At 52.2% G+C, this 16,301-nt stretch overlaps 1 protein-coding gene across 1 annotated transcript in view; it reads left to right on the forward strand.

Moving 5' to 3' along the window:
* PPP2R5C (protein phosphatase 2 regulatory subunit B'gamma) overlaps positions 1 to 16,301 on the forward strand; it is a 129,288-nt gene that overhangs the window by 90,273 nt on the left and 22,714 nt on the right. Inside the window, 7 exon segments of the mRNA XM_043557041.1 lie at positions 5,592 to 5,702; positions 6,749 to 6,772; positions 6,774 to 6,842; positions 6,929 to 7,059; positions 11,521 to 11,580; positions 13,560 to 13,668; positions 15,304 to 15,357. Of these exon segments, the coding sequence (XP_043412976.1) occupies positions 5,592 to 5,702; positions 6,749 to 6,772; positions 6,774 to 6,842; positions 6,929 to 7,059; positions 11,521 to 11,580; positions 13,560 to 13,668; positions 15,304 to 15,357 (558 nt within the window).

Consider the following 16,301-nt stretch of genomic DNA (forward strand, 5'->3'; position numbering starts at 1 on the left):
TCATGTCACTTCATAGTAAATTTTGACATCAGGTAGTGTGAATGCTTCGATCCTGTTTTTCTTTCTCAAAGCTGTTTGCCTATCTAGTTATTTTACTTTGCCATATACATTTTAGAATCAGTTTGGTTTTATCTACAGACTATCCTTCAGGGGTTTCGATTGGAATCGCACTACTCTGCAGATTCGGGGAGAGCAGATACCTTACCCATAGTCCGTGAACACAGTATGTCTCCATCTTGGCATCGTTTTGTGGCTTTCAGCATACAGATCCTACATGTGTTTTTTTAGGCTCATAAATATTTCATCTTTTGGTGCTCTTGTAATCAGGGCTGTTCATTTTCTAATTGCTTATTGTCTTTTTCTTACAGTTCTGTCAAGTTTTATACCGTGTCATTCAGTGCATAGATATTAGTATTACTTATTGGTTGACTCCTTTATCGTTATGGAGTGATCCTCTTTATCCCTGGTCATCTTAATTGCTCCGAAAACCACTTTGATGTTAATATAGCCACTTCTGCTCTCTCTCTTGACTCATGTGAACCTGGAATGTCTTTTTCCTTACTTTTACTTGTGACCAATTTGTGTTTTTATATTCAAAGCAGGCTTGTTGCTGACAGTAAGGAGCTGAGGGTTACTTTATTCAGTCAGAGGTCTGCGCCTTTTGATTGATGAGGGTATGCAAGCGACTTGCTTTCAGTGTGAGTATTGATGTTGTTGGGTTTCAGTCTCCTGCGGAATGTGCACATTCCTGGGGTAACACCTGGACCCTACCATGAGAGCAGGCTTGAGCTAACCTCCCTAATTAGGAAATGCACAGGTTTTCTCTTAAGATTGCCACTAGGATTTTTATCATTCACCTAACCTTATTTGGGTTCACCAAAAATCCAGTTAGAATTATGTTTAAGATTGCATTCAGTGTGCAGGTTGCCTTGTGGAGAGGTTATCTTTGTAATAGGACGTCACCCCACACCAGGGAAGGGAAGATTCCTTCATTTGTTTGAATATTCTTCTGTGCCCTTTATTAGGGTTTATGCTCTCTCCATTGAGGCCTTGTGACTGGGCAGTGAGTTCCTAGTGACCAAGGGGTCACTTCTGGGACTGTGTTCCTGGGCTCCTCCTGTTAATTACATTCCCTAATTATGTCACTGTTAGTGGAGAAGGTGTTCACGTTAGTTTCCCATTTGTATTTTTGGTTTTTGTATCATACCCAGCTGCAGTGGTCTATTCTGTTGCCTGTTGGCTTTTTCAGATTTGATGTAACATTTCCAAACACAGTGTTCCATTTTTTAAAAATGCTGGGGCGCCTGGGTGGCTCAGTCGGTTGGGCGGCTGACTGCAGCTCAGGTCACGATCTCTTGGTTTGTGAGTTCGAGCCCCGCATCGGGCTCCGTGCTGACAGCTTGGAGCCTGGAGCCTGCTTCAAATTCTGTGACTCCTCTCTCTCTGCCCCTTCCCCATTTGCGCTCTGTCTCTGTCTTTCAAAAATGAATAAATGTTAAAAAAAAAAAAATGCTGACAGCTGCCTGGGTGGCTCAGTCAGTTGAACATCCAAGTTTGGCTCAGGTCATGATCTCACGGTTTATGGGTTCGAGCCCCACGTCGGGCTCCATGCTGACAGCTCGGAGCCTGGAGCCTCTTCAGATTCTGTGTCTCCCTCTCTGCCCTTCCCCTGTTTGTTCTCCCACCCTCCCTCCCTCCCTTCCTCCCTATCTCTCTCTCTGTCTTTCTCTCTCTCTCTCTCAGGAAATAAAATAAACGTTGGGGAAAAAACTTCCTGCTTTTCCCCTCACCCCGCCAGCCCCAGAATGCATCTGTTTCTGTTGTGGGAGGAAGAGCATCTAGACAAACGGAGATTTGGCCTTGGGTGGACTCAACCTTTATAAATCCCGTTGCACGTGAATAGAACAATAAACAACATAGCGGAACGGCCTTTGTGGTCGAGAAGGAAGGACTGAATAATCAACCTTTCTTTCCTCATTGTCTCTGAAATCAGACTCTCGGTGCTGTTCCTAAGAGTGTCCCTTCCTGTTGTCAGCCTTAGTATGTTCTGCTGTACCTCAGTTACATGAACTGTACCTCAGGTACTGCTGTACCTCAGGGCATGAACGTTCTATTAGTTCACCCATTGGTCGTGAGTACTACAGATCCAGAAAGGCGTCAGGATGCTGTGGAATCTCAGCCGTTTCCCATAAGGTTACTTCCCACGCCAGTTCGGTTTGCATCTAATTCCATAAATGCAGCCCTCTGGAGGGGAGCACCCACAGGGGTGATTTTAAACACCGAAAGCGGGAGTGTCCAGAGAGCAGGTGCTTCCTCGTATTACAGGGTCAGTCCCACCCCGCGCGGTGTGCGCCCACGTGCGCGGAAACCGTGCATGCGCGTTGCTGTCCCGTTTCACACGGGCCCGGTGCCGAGAGAAGATTCACTCACTTTCAACACGTGAGAAAACCGAGGCGTGGGCAGGTTTTTCCCTGTGCAGGGCCTGCTTCTGAGTCAGAAGGCAGCCTTGCCAGCCTGTCTGCGTAGTCTGATCCTGGCTGGGTCCGCACCTCGGGGCGCACACTCACTCGGTGCGTGAGAATGCGTCTGGTCCACATCTCCCCGTGGGTTTTTGTGGCACGAGGACGATGAAGACCGCCTCGCGTGGTGCTCAGACCGAACCCCGTCCAGACACGCAGACGTCAGCACACGGCGCTCCGCTCCCTTGACCCTGCAGCTGTTGTGCAAAGAAGTTTTGAAACCCAAGAATAATGTGAGGTGGCCTGCCGCTTGCCTTCTGCTCTTTTCCAGATGTTTGTTTTAGTACATTTAGCCTTTTCTAGAGACGAGCGTTGAATTAATGGAGCGTCATGTGGTAGGAAAGGTGAGTGGAAGTTACGGCGTGAGGGTTTTTTTTGTCTTGTGAAAGAAAGAGCTTACGCCAATTAGAGTTGGCCACTAATAAAACTTCCCGGATTGGGGATGGTTGTGCTTCAGGGATACTGAAATGAGGACTTCTGCGTTACAAGCAAGTTGGTCCAGCAGCCCCGCAGACTCCTGACTCCACGTCTGGGATTTGGTGACACGGTGCGCCTGGCTTCACCCGGGAACGCAGTCCTTAGCTTCACTTCCGGTAGAATAGAGCCAGTTGACTAAGAATCTAACTAGCCAGGTGTGTCCGTCGGAGGTCGATCAGAGAAACTACCAGTAGGATAGAGAACCTGAGAGACGGATTTCCAGGACCTCCCTCGGGCAGGAGCTGATGCTGTCCCCCAGGGGGTTTCTTCTTCCCCAGGAAAACCCAAAGCTCTGCTCCTCAGGCTTGCCAGCCGAGTGGATGAGGCCCCCCGTGTCCTCGAGGGTGATCTGTGCTCAGTCTGAGACTGTAGATGTTGGCCGCAGTTACCTTCCCGTTGACGCCCAGATTAGTGTTCGATGATGGAGGGAGTGGGGGGGGGGCTCCCACACTGGCTGTGGTCCGTCAGGCCCTGCTCTCCTGGCCCTGGTTAGTCTCTCTGGGGGCTGGCCGCTGAGGAACGTGAGGGGGGCCTGGCTGGGCCCGAGCGGCTCCCCTGTACCTGCATGGCAGTCCCGTCCCGTGTGGGACTCAGGCTTCTCCGGCGAGTCTCCAAGGGAGGCAGGCACATCGCGTGTCCCCCGACTTCTTGGCCGCCCGGGGACACCACGTGGGCTCTACCCTCCTGTGCTCAGCCTGCGGCTCTCCCCCACCTCACTCTCTTCAAGCATCCCCAGTCTCTGGGTGACTGTGGGAGCCCCCAGCCATCTGGCTTTGAGGGAGAGCATAGAAAACCCAGCTCATGAATGCCACACTCCCTTACGGGCCCCAGATCCCAACTGACTCTACTCTCCACGCTTCCCTAACCCTGGAAGGAAGGGGCAAAAGGCTGGGGGTCCCAGGGCCGGTCTGCTGCCCTCTGCAAGCCCCAGGGGAGCGGGACCCACCAGGGTGTGGCCTTCCCTTGGTGTGGGAGTCCCTCGAGTCTGCCTGCTCGCTTCTGTGGGCTTCGGGGTCAGCATGCTGGAAGAGTCCCTCACTGCCCCGTCCCCTGGGGGCCGGTGATGGGGGACATGCCCCATCCACCTGGCAGCACCTGTCACAGCCTCTGTTGCTTAGTCCCCTGTTGTTTGGGAGGTCTCTTCAGGACCCTGTCCCCAGGTTCCCAGGTTTACTTTCTACTTACGTTTTAGGAGTATTTTCTCTTTTTTTTCTAAGGGTTTTTTTTTTTACTTGTTTCTGGATTTCCAGCCATTTTTTTGTTCCTTCCACTCCTGCACCGTCTCAGCCCCATTGCTCTGATTCTTTGCACCTACTCCTCGTCTCAGACAACAGAGACAACAAACGTTTCATGCTCGGGGCTTTTGTAGCTGATGGCTTGAAGAGGGGGTGTTTTCCTTCACGAAACATGATGTTAAGGCTCAGAGTTCAGGGTCAGTACAGTAAAGACGGGAGGAAGCACAGCGGATGACCTGGGGTTTTAGCTCCGTCTCTCTGAGACTGGATGCCTGGATGGCAAGCTTGCCCTGGACTGTCCACAAGGACGTCCTGCACGCCGTCATGGAGCTGGGTCTTAACCTTGTGTGGCCGGTGTTTGGATTTTGTGCTTTGAGGGGTGGGGAGGGGCAGAGGTCTTGCTCTGCTAGTCTGTGAGAGCCAGTCACCGGAGCCCAGTTCTGTAACCAGCATATGGCGGGTTCAGAGATTCCGTAAGGTAACTAATCGTATCTAAATTACTATAAAGAAAGAGTGGGTTATAAATCGATGATACAGAAGAACCAAACGTTTTATATCACCGATTTGTCCGTGTATGTTGTGCTTAATTTAGAGATTAACCATGTGGGCACTAAAGTGTACCTGCGCTCCAGAGAATTCTAGACTTCATGTAGAAACGTCTGTCGTAAAACACTGACTTTTATGAAGCTGGAAATAAACGGAACGGGGGTGGGAGTCCGTGGTAAAGGACAATATAAAGAAAACCAGGCAGCGAGTTGCATGAGGGGTTCATTCAAAGTCCAGAGAAATCTCAAGTCATTTCTTGGTGAGTCCACGCAGAGTAAGATCATGACCGCAGAGTAAGATCATGACCGTGTAGCCCTGGGCCCTCTGCTGGCTGTCCTCTGTGGCTCGCAGGGGCCCCCTGGGGCAGGCTCACACGAGGGGCTGGCGCTCCATTGCCGGTCGTTCAGTCTCCGCTGTTCCCTTCATAATCTCACCCTTCCTTCCCAGCACGATGCCTGCTTCCTCGCTTTGCACCCACAGTGGAGACCTTGACCTCCCCACTGCCCACCGGCACCGGTTGGTGGTAGCCGCCCGTGAGTTTGGCGGCTCAGAGTGAGGCAGGAGTCTCGGGGTGGCCACCTGTCCACGGCCGCGTTTCCTGCCGCAGTTTTGACCCAAAATCTCCTTGGGGATCCACACTGCTTCTCGATCTTGAGAATAAGGACGAGCCCAACCACCACCGGAAGCAGCAATTGTTAGAATTAAATATTTTTCTGTAAATGTTTTTTTAATGTTTTCTGTAAATGTTCTTTCAACTGTTATCTGTAAATATTTTTAATGCCCTGGTTATAATTCTAGAATATGTGGATTTCAGTTTGCAGTTAACATGTTTCGAACGTTACCACCTTCCTCCAATCCTACGGGAGCAGAATTTGACCCCGAGGAGGACGAGCCAACGTTAGAGGCGGCCTGGCCTCATCTACAGGTACTGAACTCTGGGAGCGCCCCCGAAACCGGGGCAGGAGTTGAATGTGTGTGTCTGTGAGGTTTTCCTCTAAAGCAAGTGCGCTGGCCCTAAGGCCTCAAGCCCCAGCTGGTGGCAGGTGCACCTCTGATTTGTAAACCTGTGCATACGAGGAAGGCATTTCAGCAGAAGTGAGAACATCAAATGGCATTTTTGTTTGTTTGAACACTTTACCCCAACTACAAAGATACAGAGTTGTCTGTATGTCTGCAGTGGAAATGACTGCTTGGTTGATAGCCATGGAATTGAAGCCCTTTGCAGACACTTCCTGTTTACGGTACCTAGATTCAGCGCACCCCAGAGCTCACCCGCTGACTGACACCTTTTTCTAACACATTTCTAAAGCAAAAAGTTGGTCGTTGATGAGGCTGGACGCCTGAGAAGGCACGGAGCCCAGCACGAGCAGAGTGTGTGCAGGCCGTGTGCCAGGTCAGGGTCTGGGTCACCCGCAGGAAGGGAGACGGAAAGGTGGAAGCTGGGAACGAGCTAGATGGGGAACAGATCACAAAGGGGGGCTGTCTCGGTGGCAGAACATCCCGCCAAGGCAGGTGGGATTGCTGTGTAACCACAACAGCAGGCAACCCTCTGATGCAGGGGAGGGACCTCCCAGCCGTGGGTGACTGCGACTGGGACCCGCTCGCCAAGACATCCCAGCTTCCAGTCCGTCCGGCTCTGCCCAGGACACGTGTAGGTGGCAGGATGTAGATCCCTACGCGCTGTGGTCTCTGACCAGCGTCAGTTAAGCATTGGTGACATCGGCCAAGGGTACCATTTTGCTTAAATGCCACTTAGGGTATAGTCTGTGGTTCTTAGCTAAATAAAATAATTACTGTCGTCAGTTATAAGTTGATTAAGCCATGTAATTTGGCATTAATTCTGTAGATAACGTGGCTTTATTTTTTAAGGCTAATATTTTCAGGCAGATATTCAACTCATGGGTGTCTTTGATCTCCATCTCATAAAATACCATGTTATTTGATTCATTGTTGTTGTTTTTTTCCTTCTAGCTTGTTTATGAATTTTTCTTAAGATTTTTTAGAGTCTCCAGATTTCCAACCTAATATAGCGAAGAAATATATTGATCAGAAATTTGTATTGCAGGTAGGTACAAATTAGCTGAAACTACAAAAGCCGTAATCTACCGAGCGGGAATCCTGAGCCACTAAGTGTCTTTTTTCTTCTTGAAGCTTTTAGAGCTCTTTGACAGTGAAGATCCTCGAGAGAGAGACTTTCTTAAAACTACCCTTCACAGAATCTATGGAAAATTCTTAGGCTTAAGAGCTTACATCAGAAAACAGATAAATAATATATTTTATAGGTAAGTCGACGTGTGGGGGTAACAGCTCTCTTTTTGCATGATGATGTTCGCATCCACACCTAATGCTCCCCTCACCCCATCCTTCCGTTTGGCAGGTGACTGGGGAGTGGGGGCGGCCTCCCTTGCCCCCCCACCCCTCCTTCTCTGCCTGCTCCCCTCCCTCACCCACCCCCAGCACCTCCCCACTCGGCCTTCCTGTGTTTCTGTTTCCACTTAACCTGGGTGCGGGTCCGTCCGGAACCTGTCCAGAGCCAACGGTCCGTCCTTCTGCCTGTGTGTTACTCCACCCTCCCCGTGCATCTCGGAGAGGCAGGAGTGAGGAGTAAAGCAGGGATCCTTAGAAACTCATAAGATGGAGAATTGTATCAGAGGCCTGGGGAGCCGCGTGTACCCGGGACAGGAGAGGCCCTGCTGGCCACGGCAGGTGCGGGTGGGCCCGGCTGTCCCTAGGCCTGCACGACCACAGAGGCTGCCCTGCCTGGGTTTACCTGGGGGAGGGCACAGCCCTGCGGCTCTTGAAAGAATGTTCCATGACATTGCAAGTCCCACCCCCACCCTGGCCCCCGCCTCTCGTTGGTTCTTACCGTCTGAACACCCCTCCACCTGCCTGCCGACATCCCCGTGTTTCTGCTGCTGCCTGAGTCACACGGGCCACTGGTGATTGGGCATGAGCCCCGGGCGAGGCCCGTGTGCGCGTCCAGGCCGCCCTTCCATCCTCCTCATTTGTGTCTCTGCTCACCTCCGGCTCCTTCCACACTAGCGCCTCGGCGGCCTTTGTTGACCCTCCTGGAACATTCTTTCCACCTGCCCTTCTCCACAGCCTCCCAAGGCCTCCGGACACAGCCCCCCACCAGGACGCACCGCAGCCCCTGGCTTGGCCGACAGGCCTCCCCATAGGCAGGGGGTGTGTGGGCCAAACACCGCACGCTTTCAGGGCCAGCTTCACGCCCAGCCCGTGGTGGCATCAGATGAATGTTGATGGATGAGAGAGTTAACGTGGTTTCTTACCCATCCCTGGAAAGCTTACCGAATGAGTGGTGTATTCTAAGACTTTGGGCGTCCCTGACTCCAGGACGGGTCCCAGTGGTGACAAATCCTAGCGGTGACAGGCTCCGTGGGCAGGCCCCTCTGTGAGGTAAGAAAGCAGGCAGGTTTCACACAGTCTGGCCACAGTGCCAGAGTGAAGGTGACGTACAGGCCCTTGCCCGGAGCGCCACAGAGGACGGCGGGTCCCTTTTTAGACACCATGACCCAGCAAGGGAGAAGGAGAGGGGCCCTGAGACACATGGAGACACTGGATGTGGGAAGTGAGATCCCACCGTGGAGACCAGCAGCCTCTGGGGATTCCAGGGCCCGGCCCTGTCCCGTGCCCAGCCCGGCCCTGGTGTGCCCCCACCCCACCCTCCAGTGGTCACCGGGGTCTGCGGCTGTCTCTTCACACTTGATACAACAGTCCGGTGTCAGAGCTCCCGGTGTGTGTGGTCTTCCTTTGAGCTCCTTCCAAGGTCCCTACATCCCAGGACCGGCACCGACTGCGGTCAGAGAATGCCATCGCGATTCCTAAATGTCACGTTCCCAGCTCACGTTTCTTGGCATCATGCTTCCTCTTGAACAGGATCGTTATGTGGCTGATATACTTATCTATCAAGATGTTATGTACATCGTTTAAACAACGAAGAACAGGGACAGTTTAAATTCTGATCTTTTAGGCCTAAAATTAAAGGTCCACCTAAAGTGAGGTTTTTTCTTTAAAACATAGGTTTTGTTCAGATAGCAGAATCACAAATCAACACTTGTGTTAAAAGGTCTCATACCACGGGGCACCTGCGTGGCTCGATCGGTTGGGCATCTGACTTCGGCTCGGGTCACAGTCTCACGGTTTGTGGGTTCAGGCCCTACGTCGAGGTCTGTGCTGACAGCTCGGAGCCTGGAGTGTGCTTCAGATTCTGCATCTCCTTCTCCCTCTGCCCCTCCCCCACTTGTGCTCTGTCTCTCTCTCTCTCTCTCTGTCAAAAATAAATAAATGTAAAAAAAAATTTTTTTTAAAAAAGGTCTCATACCTTAAAGAACCTCAATATAATAAATAAAATATTTAAATAGATTACTATTCCAAAGTTATTGCACATAATTCAATTCTGAGTGCTCTGTGCTAGAGTGTGGCACTTTTGTGTTTCAGCTGTCTTCTCTGTAACTATCATATTTTTTTTTTAATTTATTTATTACTTCTCACAGTTCTGTAATCGGAACTGGGCCCCGTGGGCAGGTCTGGTGCTGCACACGGCCTGCGGTGGGCTGGCCAGTCCGGGTGGCTCGGGGCAGGGCTGCAGCCGGCCTCCAGGAGGGAAGAAGCCTCTGCGAGACTCGGCCAGGAAGTGAAGCACATTCACCCTGCCTTCTGTGTCGATCTGACCAACTCACAGGACAACAGATGCACAGAGAGGGAGACAGGTCCCACCTGTTCATGTGCGGCTCAGAGCACGTCCTGCAGGGGGGAAGGTCCGTTTCAGAGACGGTCTCTGATAAGCAGGTTCTGGCTCAGCTTCTAGAGAGTCCTGATTCCTTTTTAGTTGGACAAGTGAGAAACGCTGGCCTGTTCCGCATGCGTCTTTATGGCTCTCTTCCCATCTGCAACTTCCTCTCTTTCCTGTCTGGAAGAATAAGAAGGAGAATCGTACTAATTTTCTCGTTTTTATACCTCCTTCAGTTCAGGTTAAAATAATTAGCAACGAAGGCTTTATCAGTAAGAATATAGTCATGTTGACTCAGGAGAACAAAACGGATTGTAGCTGAAGGCCGTCCTTGTCCATGCGTGTCGGCCAGTGTGGCTGGATCCCGCGCGACTCTGAGGGTCCGGCCCCTCTTCCCAAGGCCCAGAGCCCAGCTCCGGGATCTCTGGGCACCTCGTGCAGCCCACTGCTCCCCCAGCCCCCAGCTCGCCAACGAGGGCGCTCGGATGACATGGCGGCACTTCCTACAAAGCTACGACGTGGCACCCGTAAACCCAGAAAACAAGCAAAACACAAGGGAGCGTCCAGTGGAGTTCTGTAAATTAAAGTGCTTGTCCGTGGGCATGCACCACGGAGGGCAGGACTCCCTGGGGACATCCTCCAGTCTCTAGGCAGGTGGGGGGAGGGAGGGGACATGAGAGACGTGTCCAGCAGCGGCTCGAACGCGTCACCTGCAATATGACCGCAGTGCCCGTTTCCTGCCGCCCAGGTCGCCCCGGGCCGTCTGGGTGAATCCCCACCTCACCTCGGTGCTGTGGCCACACTCGTGTCCGTGGCACCATGGTTCTCTGCTCAGGCGCCGCCGCCAGCCTGCGTGAGGCGCTCACCCCGACCGCCACGTGAACCCCTTGCCCACCTGCGGCCCACCCCGCTCCAGTTCCCAGACCCCCGCGTTCGCCCTGCCTTCCCCTCCACGCCGTTTAACCTCCCGCAGGGCCCCGGTGAGGCCCCACAGCCTTGAAGAATCCTGGTCGCTCGAAAACGTAGAAATCTTCAGGCCCACCCCCTGGAAATCTCTCCCATCTTGTGGGCATCTGACCTGTTCTTTACCTTGACAGCCCCGTTCCGCTTGTTTCCAACAAGGACGAGATTTCAGAGTCAGGTTTCTGTAATCATCACAAACTCTTATTTTAGGCTTGGAGCCGCCTCTAAACTTCATTGTCGAGCGAGAGGCAGAAACCTTTCTCAGACACCACTGCTACCACACAGGCGCACGGCGAGGCGTGGGCGGGAGTGAGCTCCTGCCTTCTGGGGAAACCCTCTGGTGGTGGGGACACGTTGCCCTCCTTGGTGTCCCCAGCCTTTTACCGCACGTGTTCAGACATGGGACAGATGCTCTAGCACCGGGGACATGGTGACAGAAAGTCCTCGCCTGTCCTCAGGCTGACGTGGGCACAGCAGGAGAGGCTTCTCAGAGGACGCAGATCAGCTGCCCACATCGGGGTTCCAGAAGGTGGCGCTTGGAGCAGCGTGGGGGCCGAGCAGGGTGTCTGTGAAGACATAGGTGAGAGGGCCCAGTGGGAAGGAAGGAGCTTCTGCCCTTGCACAGACTGGCCTAACTCTCAGAGGCTTTAAAATTGAGCAAGGCGTCAAGTCAGGCTGGCACGAAGCAAAGAAATCAGGCTAAGGGACGGAGAGGGATGTACGCATGGTCAGGAGGACAGCAGTGGCTCGTTGTCACACAGGGGTGGCTGGAAGGCGAGTGCTCACAGCACAGACCTTTCGACCTTTCTCTGTGATTGAAAACCCCCAAAATAAAATGTTGGGGGCGGAAATTGCACAGTCGCGTCGGGAAGGGTGAGCCGCCCCCAGGACAGTTTTCCAGGAGGCGTGCCTGCCACCAGGCATCTGTGTGACACTCCCCCCAAGGGCATCATTTCCTCGTTCAGAGGATTGTGGTCTTTCCAGCTATTACCTCAGTGTCTCATTCTAAATGGCAAACTGCTTTTTCTAGGTTTATTTATGAAACAGAGCATCACAACGGCATAGCAGAATTACTGGAAATCCTGGGGAGGTGAGTGCTGTGCTCCTGGCAGTGACGTGGAATTTATTCCAGAATGATCCAGTTCACGGAGTCGAGCAGCCGTCTCCAGAGCGAGGCAATTGAAACCATTTCCAAAGGAACCAAGACCTCGCTTGATGGAAGGGGTGGGTGAGGTCTTGGGTTAGAGCCCCCCAGACAAGAAGCCTTCTTGTGGACACGGCTCCGTGCACAGATTCTGTTCCACATACCTCCTTGAAGATGGCGAAGAGGGTTTATGTTTTGACATTTAGAACGGATCATTTATCATACCTTGGGGGTATTGAGTAAATGCTAAATTTCTAATTGCTTTCATTTTATAAATTTTTCATATGTATACTTGTAACATTAACGCTTCAGAAATTTCGCCGTCTTCACCCAAGTAGAGTTCTCGCTTGCCACCCTTTTTTTTTCATCAGTGACCTATAGATTTTATATCAGACCTCCAACCCGCTGTTTCCCGAAGAGAGCGCCTTGGGGTTCCACAGCCAAATCAACTTGGAAGTGCTCTCCCGGCACCTTCCCTGGGGACTCAGCTGCATTGGCAGCTGAAGGTCCTGTGGGGAGGGGTCCTCTGCGCTGGTGTTTAATCTGATGATCCCCAAAGCCTTCGGAACACAAGAAACCTGTCTCGGGGAACACTGTCGGCTTCCAGTCGATCTGTGCTCCAGTCGCACTGAGAAGACGGTGCTCGCTATTTTAGATCTAACTTGAAAAAACGTCAGTCCTTGTGGAGAATTCTGCTTTGACCTGCGTCAGCACACTGGGCGGGTTTCTCTCGCTCAGGAGAGCGAAGCGAGCGGTCCAGGGGCCCTTCCTAGTTGTACGACCTCCCTTAGCCACTCTCGGCTGCCGTTTCCTTAGCAAGGTGGGGGATGATCCCCTCACAGGGCTGTCGCGAGGACGGCGCGCTGTGTGAGATGTCCAGCGCGGCCGGGCACGGCGTGCGCACAGGCCTCCACGCTCCCAGCAGCTGGGATCGCTGGTTTTATCCCCCTGGAAGAGCTGTTTGGTCTTGTGGGCCTCCCCCATGTGAAGGAGCAGGTAGTCACTAATGCCCTCTTCAGAGAGACCCTGCCTCCTGGATGGCACGGAACAGTCTAGAACTCGCTCGACTGCTCTGTGGCCCTACCACGTGTCTGTGCTTCCCTAATAAAACCAGATAAATAGTAAATAACGAAGCCTGCTTGCCCAACTGGGCACCAGTAGATAAGCTACTTGACATCAGAGACCAAAACTTCAGTTTATTTTTTTTTTATTTCTTTTTTAAGTTTATTTATTTTTGAGACAGAGAGAGACAGAGCACGAACGGGGGAGGGTCAGAAAGAGAGGGAGACACAGAATCGGAAGCAGGCTCCAGGCTCTGAGCCATCAGCCCAGAGCCCGACGCGGGGCTCGAACTCACGGACCGCGAGATCGTGACCTGAGCTGAAGTCGGACGCTTAACCTACTGAGCCACCCAGGCGCCCCCAAAACTTCAGTTTAAAGACTAGGATCAAGACCCCCTTTCTCTGCAGGAGGGAGCAGCTTTCTGGCTGATTCTTAACCAGCTCCCGTTCTGCACACACAGACTCACTTCTGCCAGCGTTAGGGTAATGAACCCGAATTTCTCGGGGGAAGCGTGACTTCCTAAAAGTGGGTGAAGGCCAAGGGAAGGTGCCAGCTGTGGAGCTGGAGTCCCACCTGAGCTGCCCGGCCTCCAGGCCTGTCAAAAGAAGCCAGTGTCGCCCCCAGGGACTCCTGTTGTGGGTAACGCCCCGCAAACCAGAATTTTAGAATTATCTTCTAGTTACTAACAAAGACAAAAATGACTATGCTTCTTGGAAGGTATTTCATTTTCTTTCTAATTTCTGATAATGTCCGCCTCTGTGAAACCTACATTACGCTTACTGATAGTTGTGCTGAAAGTCAAGGCTTTTTTTTAACCTGGAATTTGTGAGTATTCAGACTTGGAATACATTCTGTTTTCGCAGCATAATTAATGGATTTGCCTTACCACTAAAAGAAGAGCACAAGATTTTCTTATTGAAGGTGTTGCTACCTTTGCACAAAGTGAAATCTCTGAGCGTCTACCATCCACAGGTAAGGGGTGCTCCGCAGCATTATGTCGGTGGGGGCGTGCACTAGCTGGGTGTCTCCATGTGAGCGGCAGTGAGCTCGGACACAGAACCCCAGCCGTTCCCTGGGGGTGCGCTCACGTCGCCTTGCAGATGTCGTTTCTGGTGATAATTGAAAGGATACAGGGGGGCGCCTGGGTGGCTCAGTCGGTTGGGCATCCGACTGCAGCTCAGGTCACGATCTCACAGTTCATGCGTTCGAGTCCCGCATCGGGCTCTGTGCCGACAGCTCGGAGCCTGGAGCCTGCTTCGGGTTCTGTGTCTCAGTCTCTCTGTCCGTCCCCAGCTCATGCTCTGTCTCTCTCTCTGTCTCAAAAATAAACATTAAAAAATAAATCAATCAAATTTGGCTCCTTCAAGGAAAAATCTCTCTGCAGCCAGTGAAATGGCCTAAATTGTGAGTTTTTTAACTAAGCTGTGGGCTTTTTACAGTTTGCAGAAATCTGCTTACAGTTTCATTGAAAATTCGGTAAGTGGTTGATACCCAGTTAGCTGGCTGCACTTTGCCAGAAGAGGAGGTTTTTCCTTCACTTTTGCCCCCGTGAATCCTGCATAGACAAGTACCGAGGGTCGGGGACAGGCCACGTGCCCGTTCACCAGCAGCTCTGAGTGGCTCTGGCAGCCAGTGGGCACCTCTGTCCCTCACGCTGGGAGCGGCTTGGGATGAATCACAGAAAGCCTATTCTTGACTTGATTCTAATGACGTCGGCTTCCTGGGAAGTATTTTACTTTGAGGCTTTTTTTTTTCTTCTCTTTGCTGTTAACTGGTGATAGTATCTTTATATCCAACCAGATCGTGGTCCTGTTGATTGTTTTTTTAATTAAGTTTACTTATTTTTGAGAGAGAGCAAGGGACAGTGAAGGAGGGGCAGAGAGAAAGAGAGAGAGAGAATCCCCAGCAGGCCCCACACTGTCAGTGCAGAGCCAGACACGGGGCTCGAACTCACGAACCGTGAGATCATGACGGGAGCCTAAACCAAGAATCAGACAGCCCACTGAGCCTCCCGGGCGCCCCCTGTTAACTGTTCTATAGAAGAGGGATTAATAGTTCAGAGGTTGAAGATGGAAGCAGATTTTAATTTGGTTTTTCCCCGCTCTTAGGTCACTTGTTCATTACAGTCTCCAAAAAGACCACAAGAAAAATCGCCATCAACCCCGGGCTTACCTGTTGGTGTTAGTCCAGAAGGCTGTCTCCTGATTTTTTTTTTAATTTAAAAAAAATTTTTTTTTTCAACGTTTATTTATTTTTGGGACAGAGAGAGACAGAGCGTGAACGGGGGAGGGGCAGAGAGAGAGGGAGACGCAGAATCGGAAACAGGCTCCAGGCTCTGAGCCATCAGCCCAGAGCCCGACACGGGGCTCGAACTCACGGACCGCGAGATCGTGACCTGGCTAAAGTCGGATGCTTAACCGACTGCGCCACCCAGGCGCCCCTATCTCCTGATTTTTTTAGCTTTCTGCTGCACCTGGTCCCCGACAGTCCCCGGCAGAGCCCGCCCGGCGGGCGCCACCTGGAGGGACGGGGGCAGCACGTGGCAGCGGGAGACGCGGCGTTGCCGGGTCACAGCACGGGGTTGACGCTTCCTCTCCTCCTTTCCAGCTGGCGTACTGTGTCGTGCAGTTCTTAGAGAAGGACAGCACCCTCACCGAACCGGTGAGTACCTTCCCCGGCCGGGCGGTGGCGTCACGTGCGGGCTTCCCTGAGTGTAGGTACCGAGAGGTAGGTCCGCGGGCCACCGAGCCGTCCAGACCGCTTCTCACCGCAAGTCACACTGCCGACAGACGCACCGATTTCCTGCACGTGCTGTGTGCTTTCAGACTGTCGTGATTTTACTTACAAGTTCCGTTACTGCGGCGATTATTGTACGCGATCGGATTGCCGTCCTCTCTGTGCGGGGCTTGACTCCTTGGAACGTGACACGCTTGAGCGGTCGTGGTCGCTGGGTCGTGTGCCGGACTGTGTGAGCTCTTGGTTTAACCACGCTCGTAACCGGCTTCGGTCAGACCACCCGCAGTGAGTTCTCGAAACGCTTGTGCCAAAGAGCCTTACGGCCTGAGAAGTTCCTTCCGCCTTCGAGGGTAGCGACTCCGTGTTCGCTGAGTCGACCGTGACAGGTTGCTGCCACTGAGCGTTCAGATCTCCCAGTTTCTTGGCGTGTGATCTTTCTTAGAAATGAAAAGCGGTTGTGGCCCAGATTAACAAAGTTGAGTGTGTTGGGTGCCAGGCTAAGCTTTTGAATGTGCTTTTTTTAACAGTTTTATCGAGATATAATTCACATGCCATACAATTCACCCACTTAAAGTGTACCATTCAGTGGCTTTTTGGTATATTACGCTATGGATTATTGTAATCGTGGTGAAGCATGTACAACATGAAATTTGCCATTTTCAGTGCATGAGGGTCATGAGTTACATCCCAGGGCCACATAGCTGTCACCACTGTTCCCAGAACTTTGTCATCACATTGCCCCAGACAGAAACTCTGTCCCCCCCCCTCCCCCCCCCACACCGACTCCCGCTTCCCCCCTGCCCGCCCCCTCGTGACCTCTCACCTGCCTCTGTCTCTACAAGTTTGCCTCCTCGGGGCACCTCAGATGG

Source organism: Prionailurus bengalensis, chromosome B3, assembly GCF_016509475.1.
Source record: "Prionailurus bengalensis isolate Pbe53 chromosome B3, Fcat_Pben_1.1_paternal_pri, whole genome shotgun sequence".
In the NCBI taxonomy this organism is placed as follows: Eukaryota; Metazoa; Chordata; class Mammalia; order Carnivora; family Felidae; genus Prionailurus; species Prionailurus bengalensis.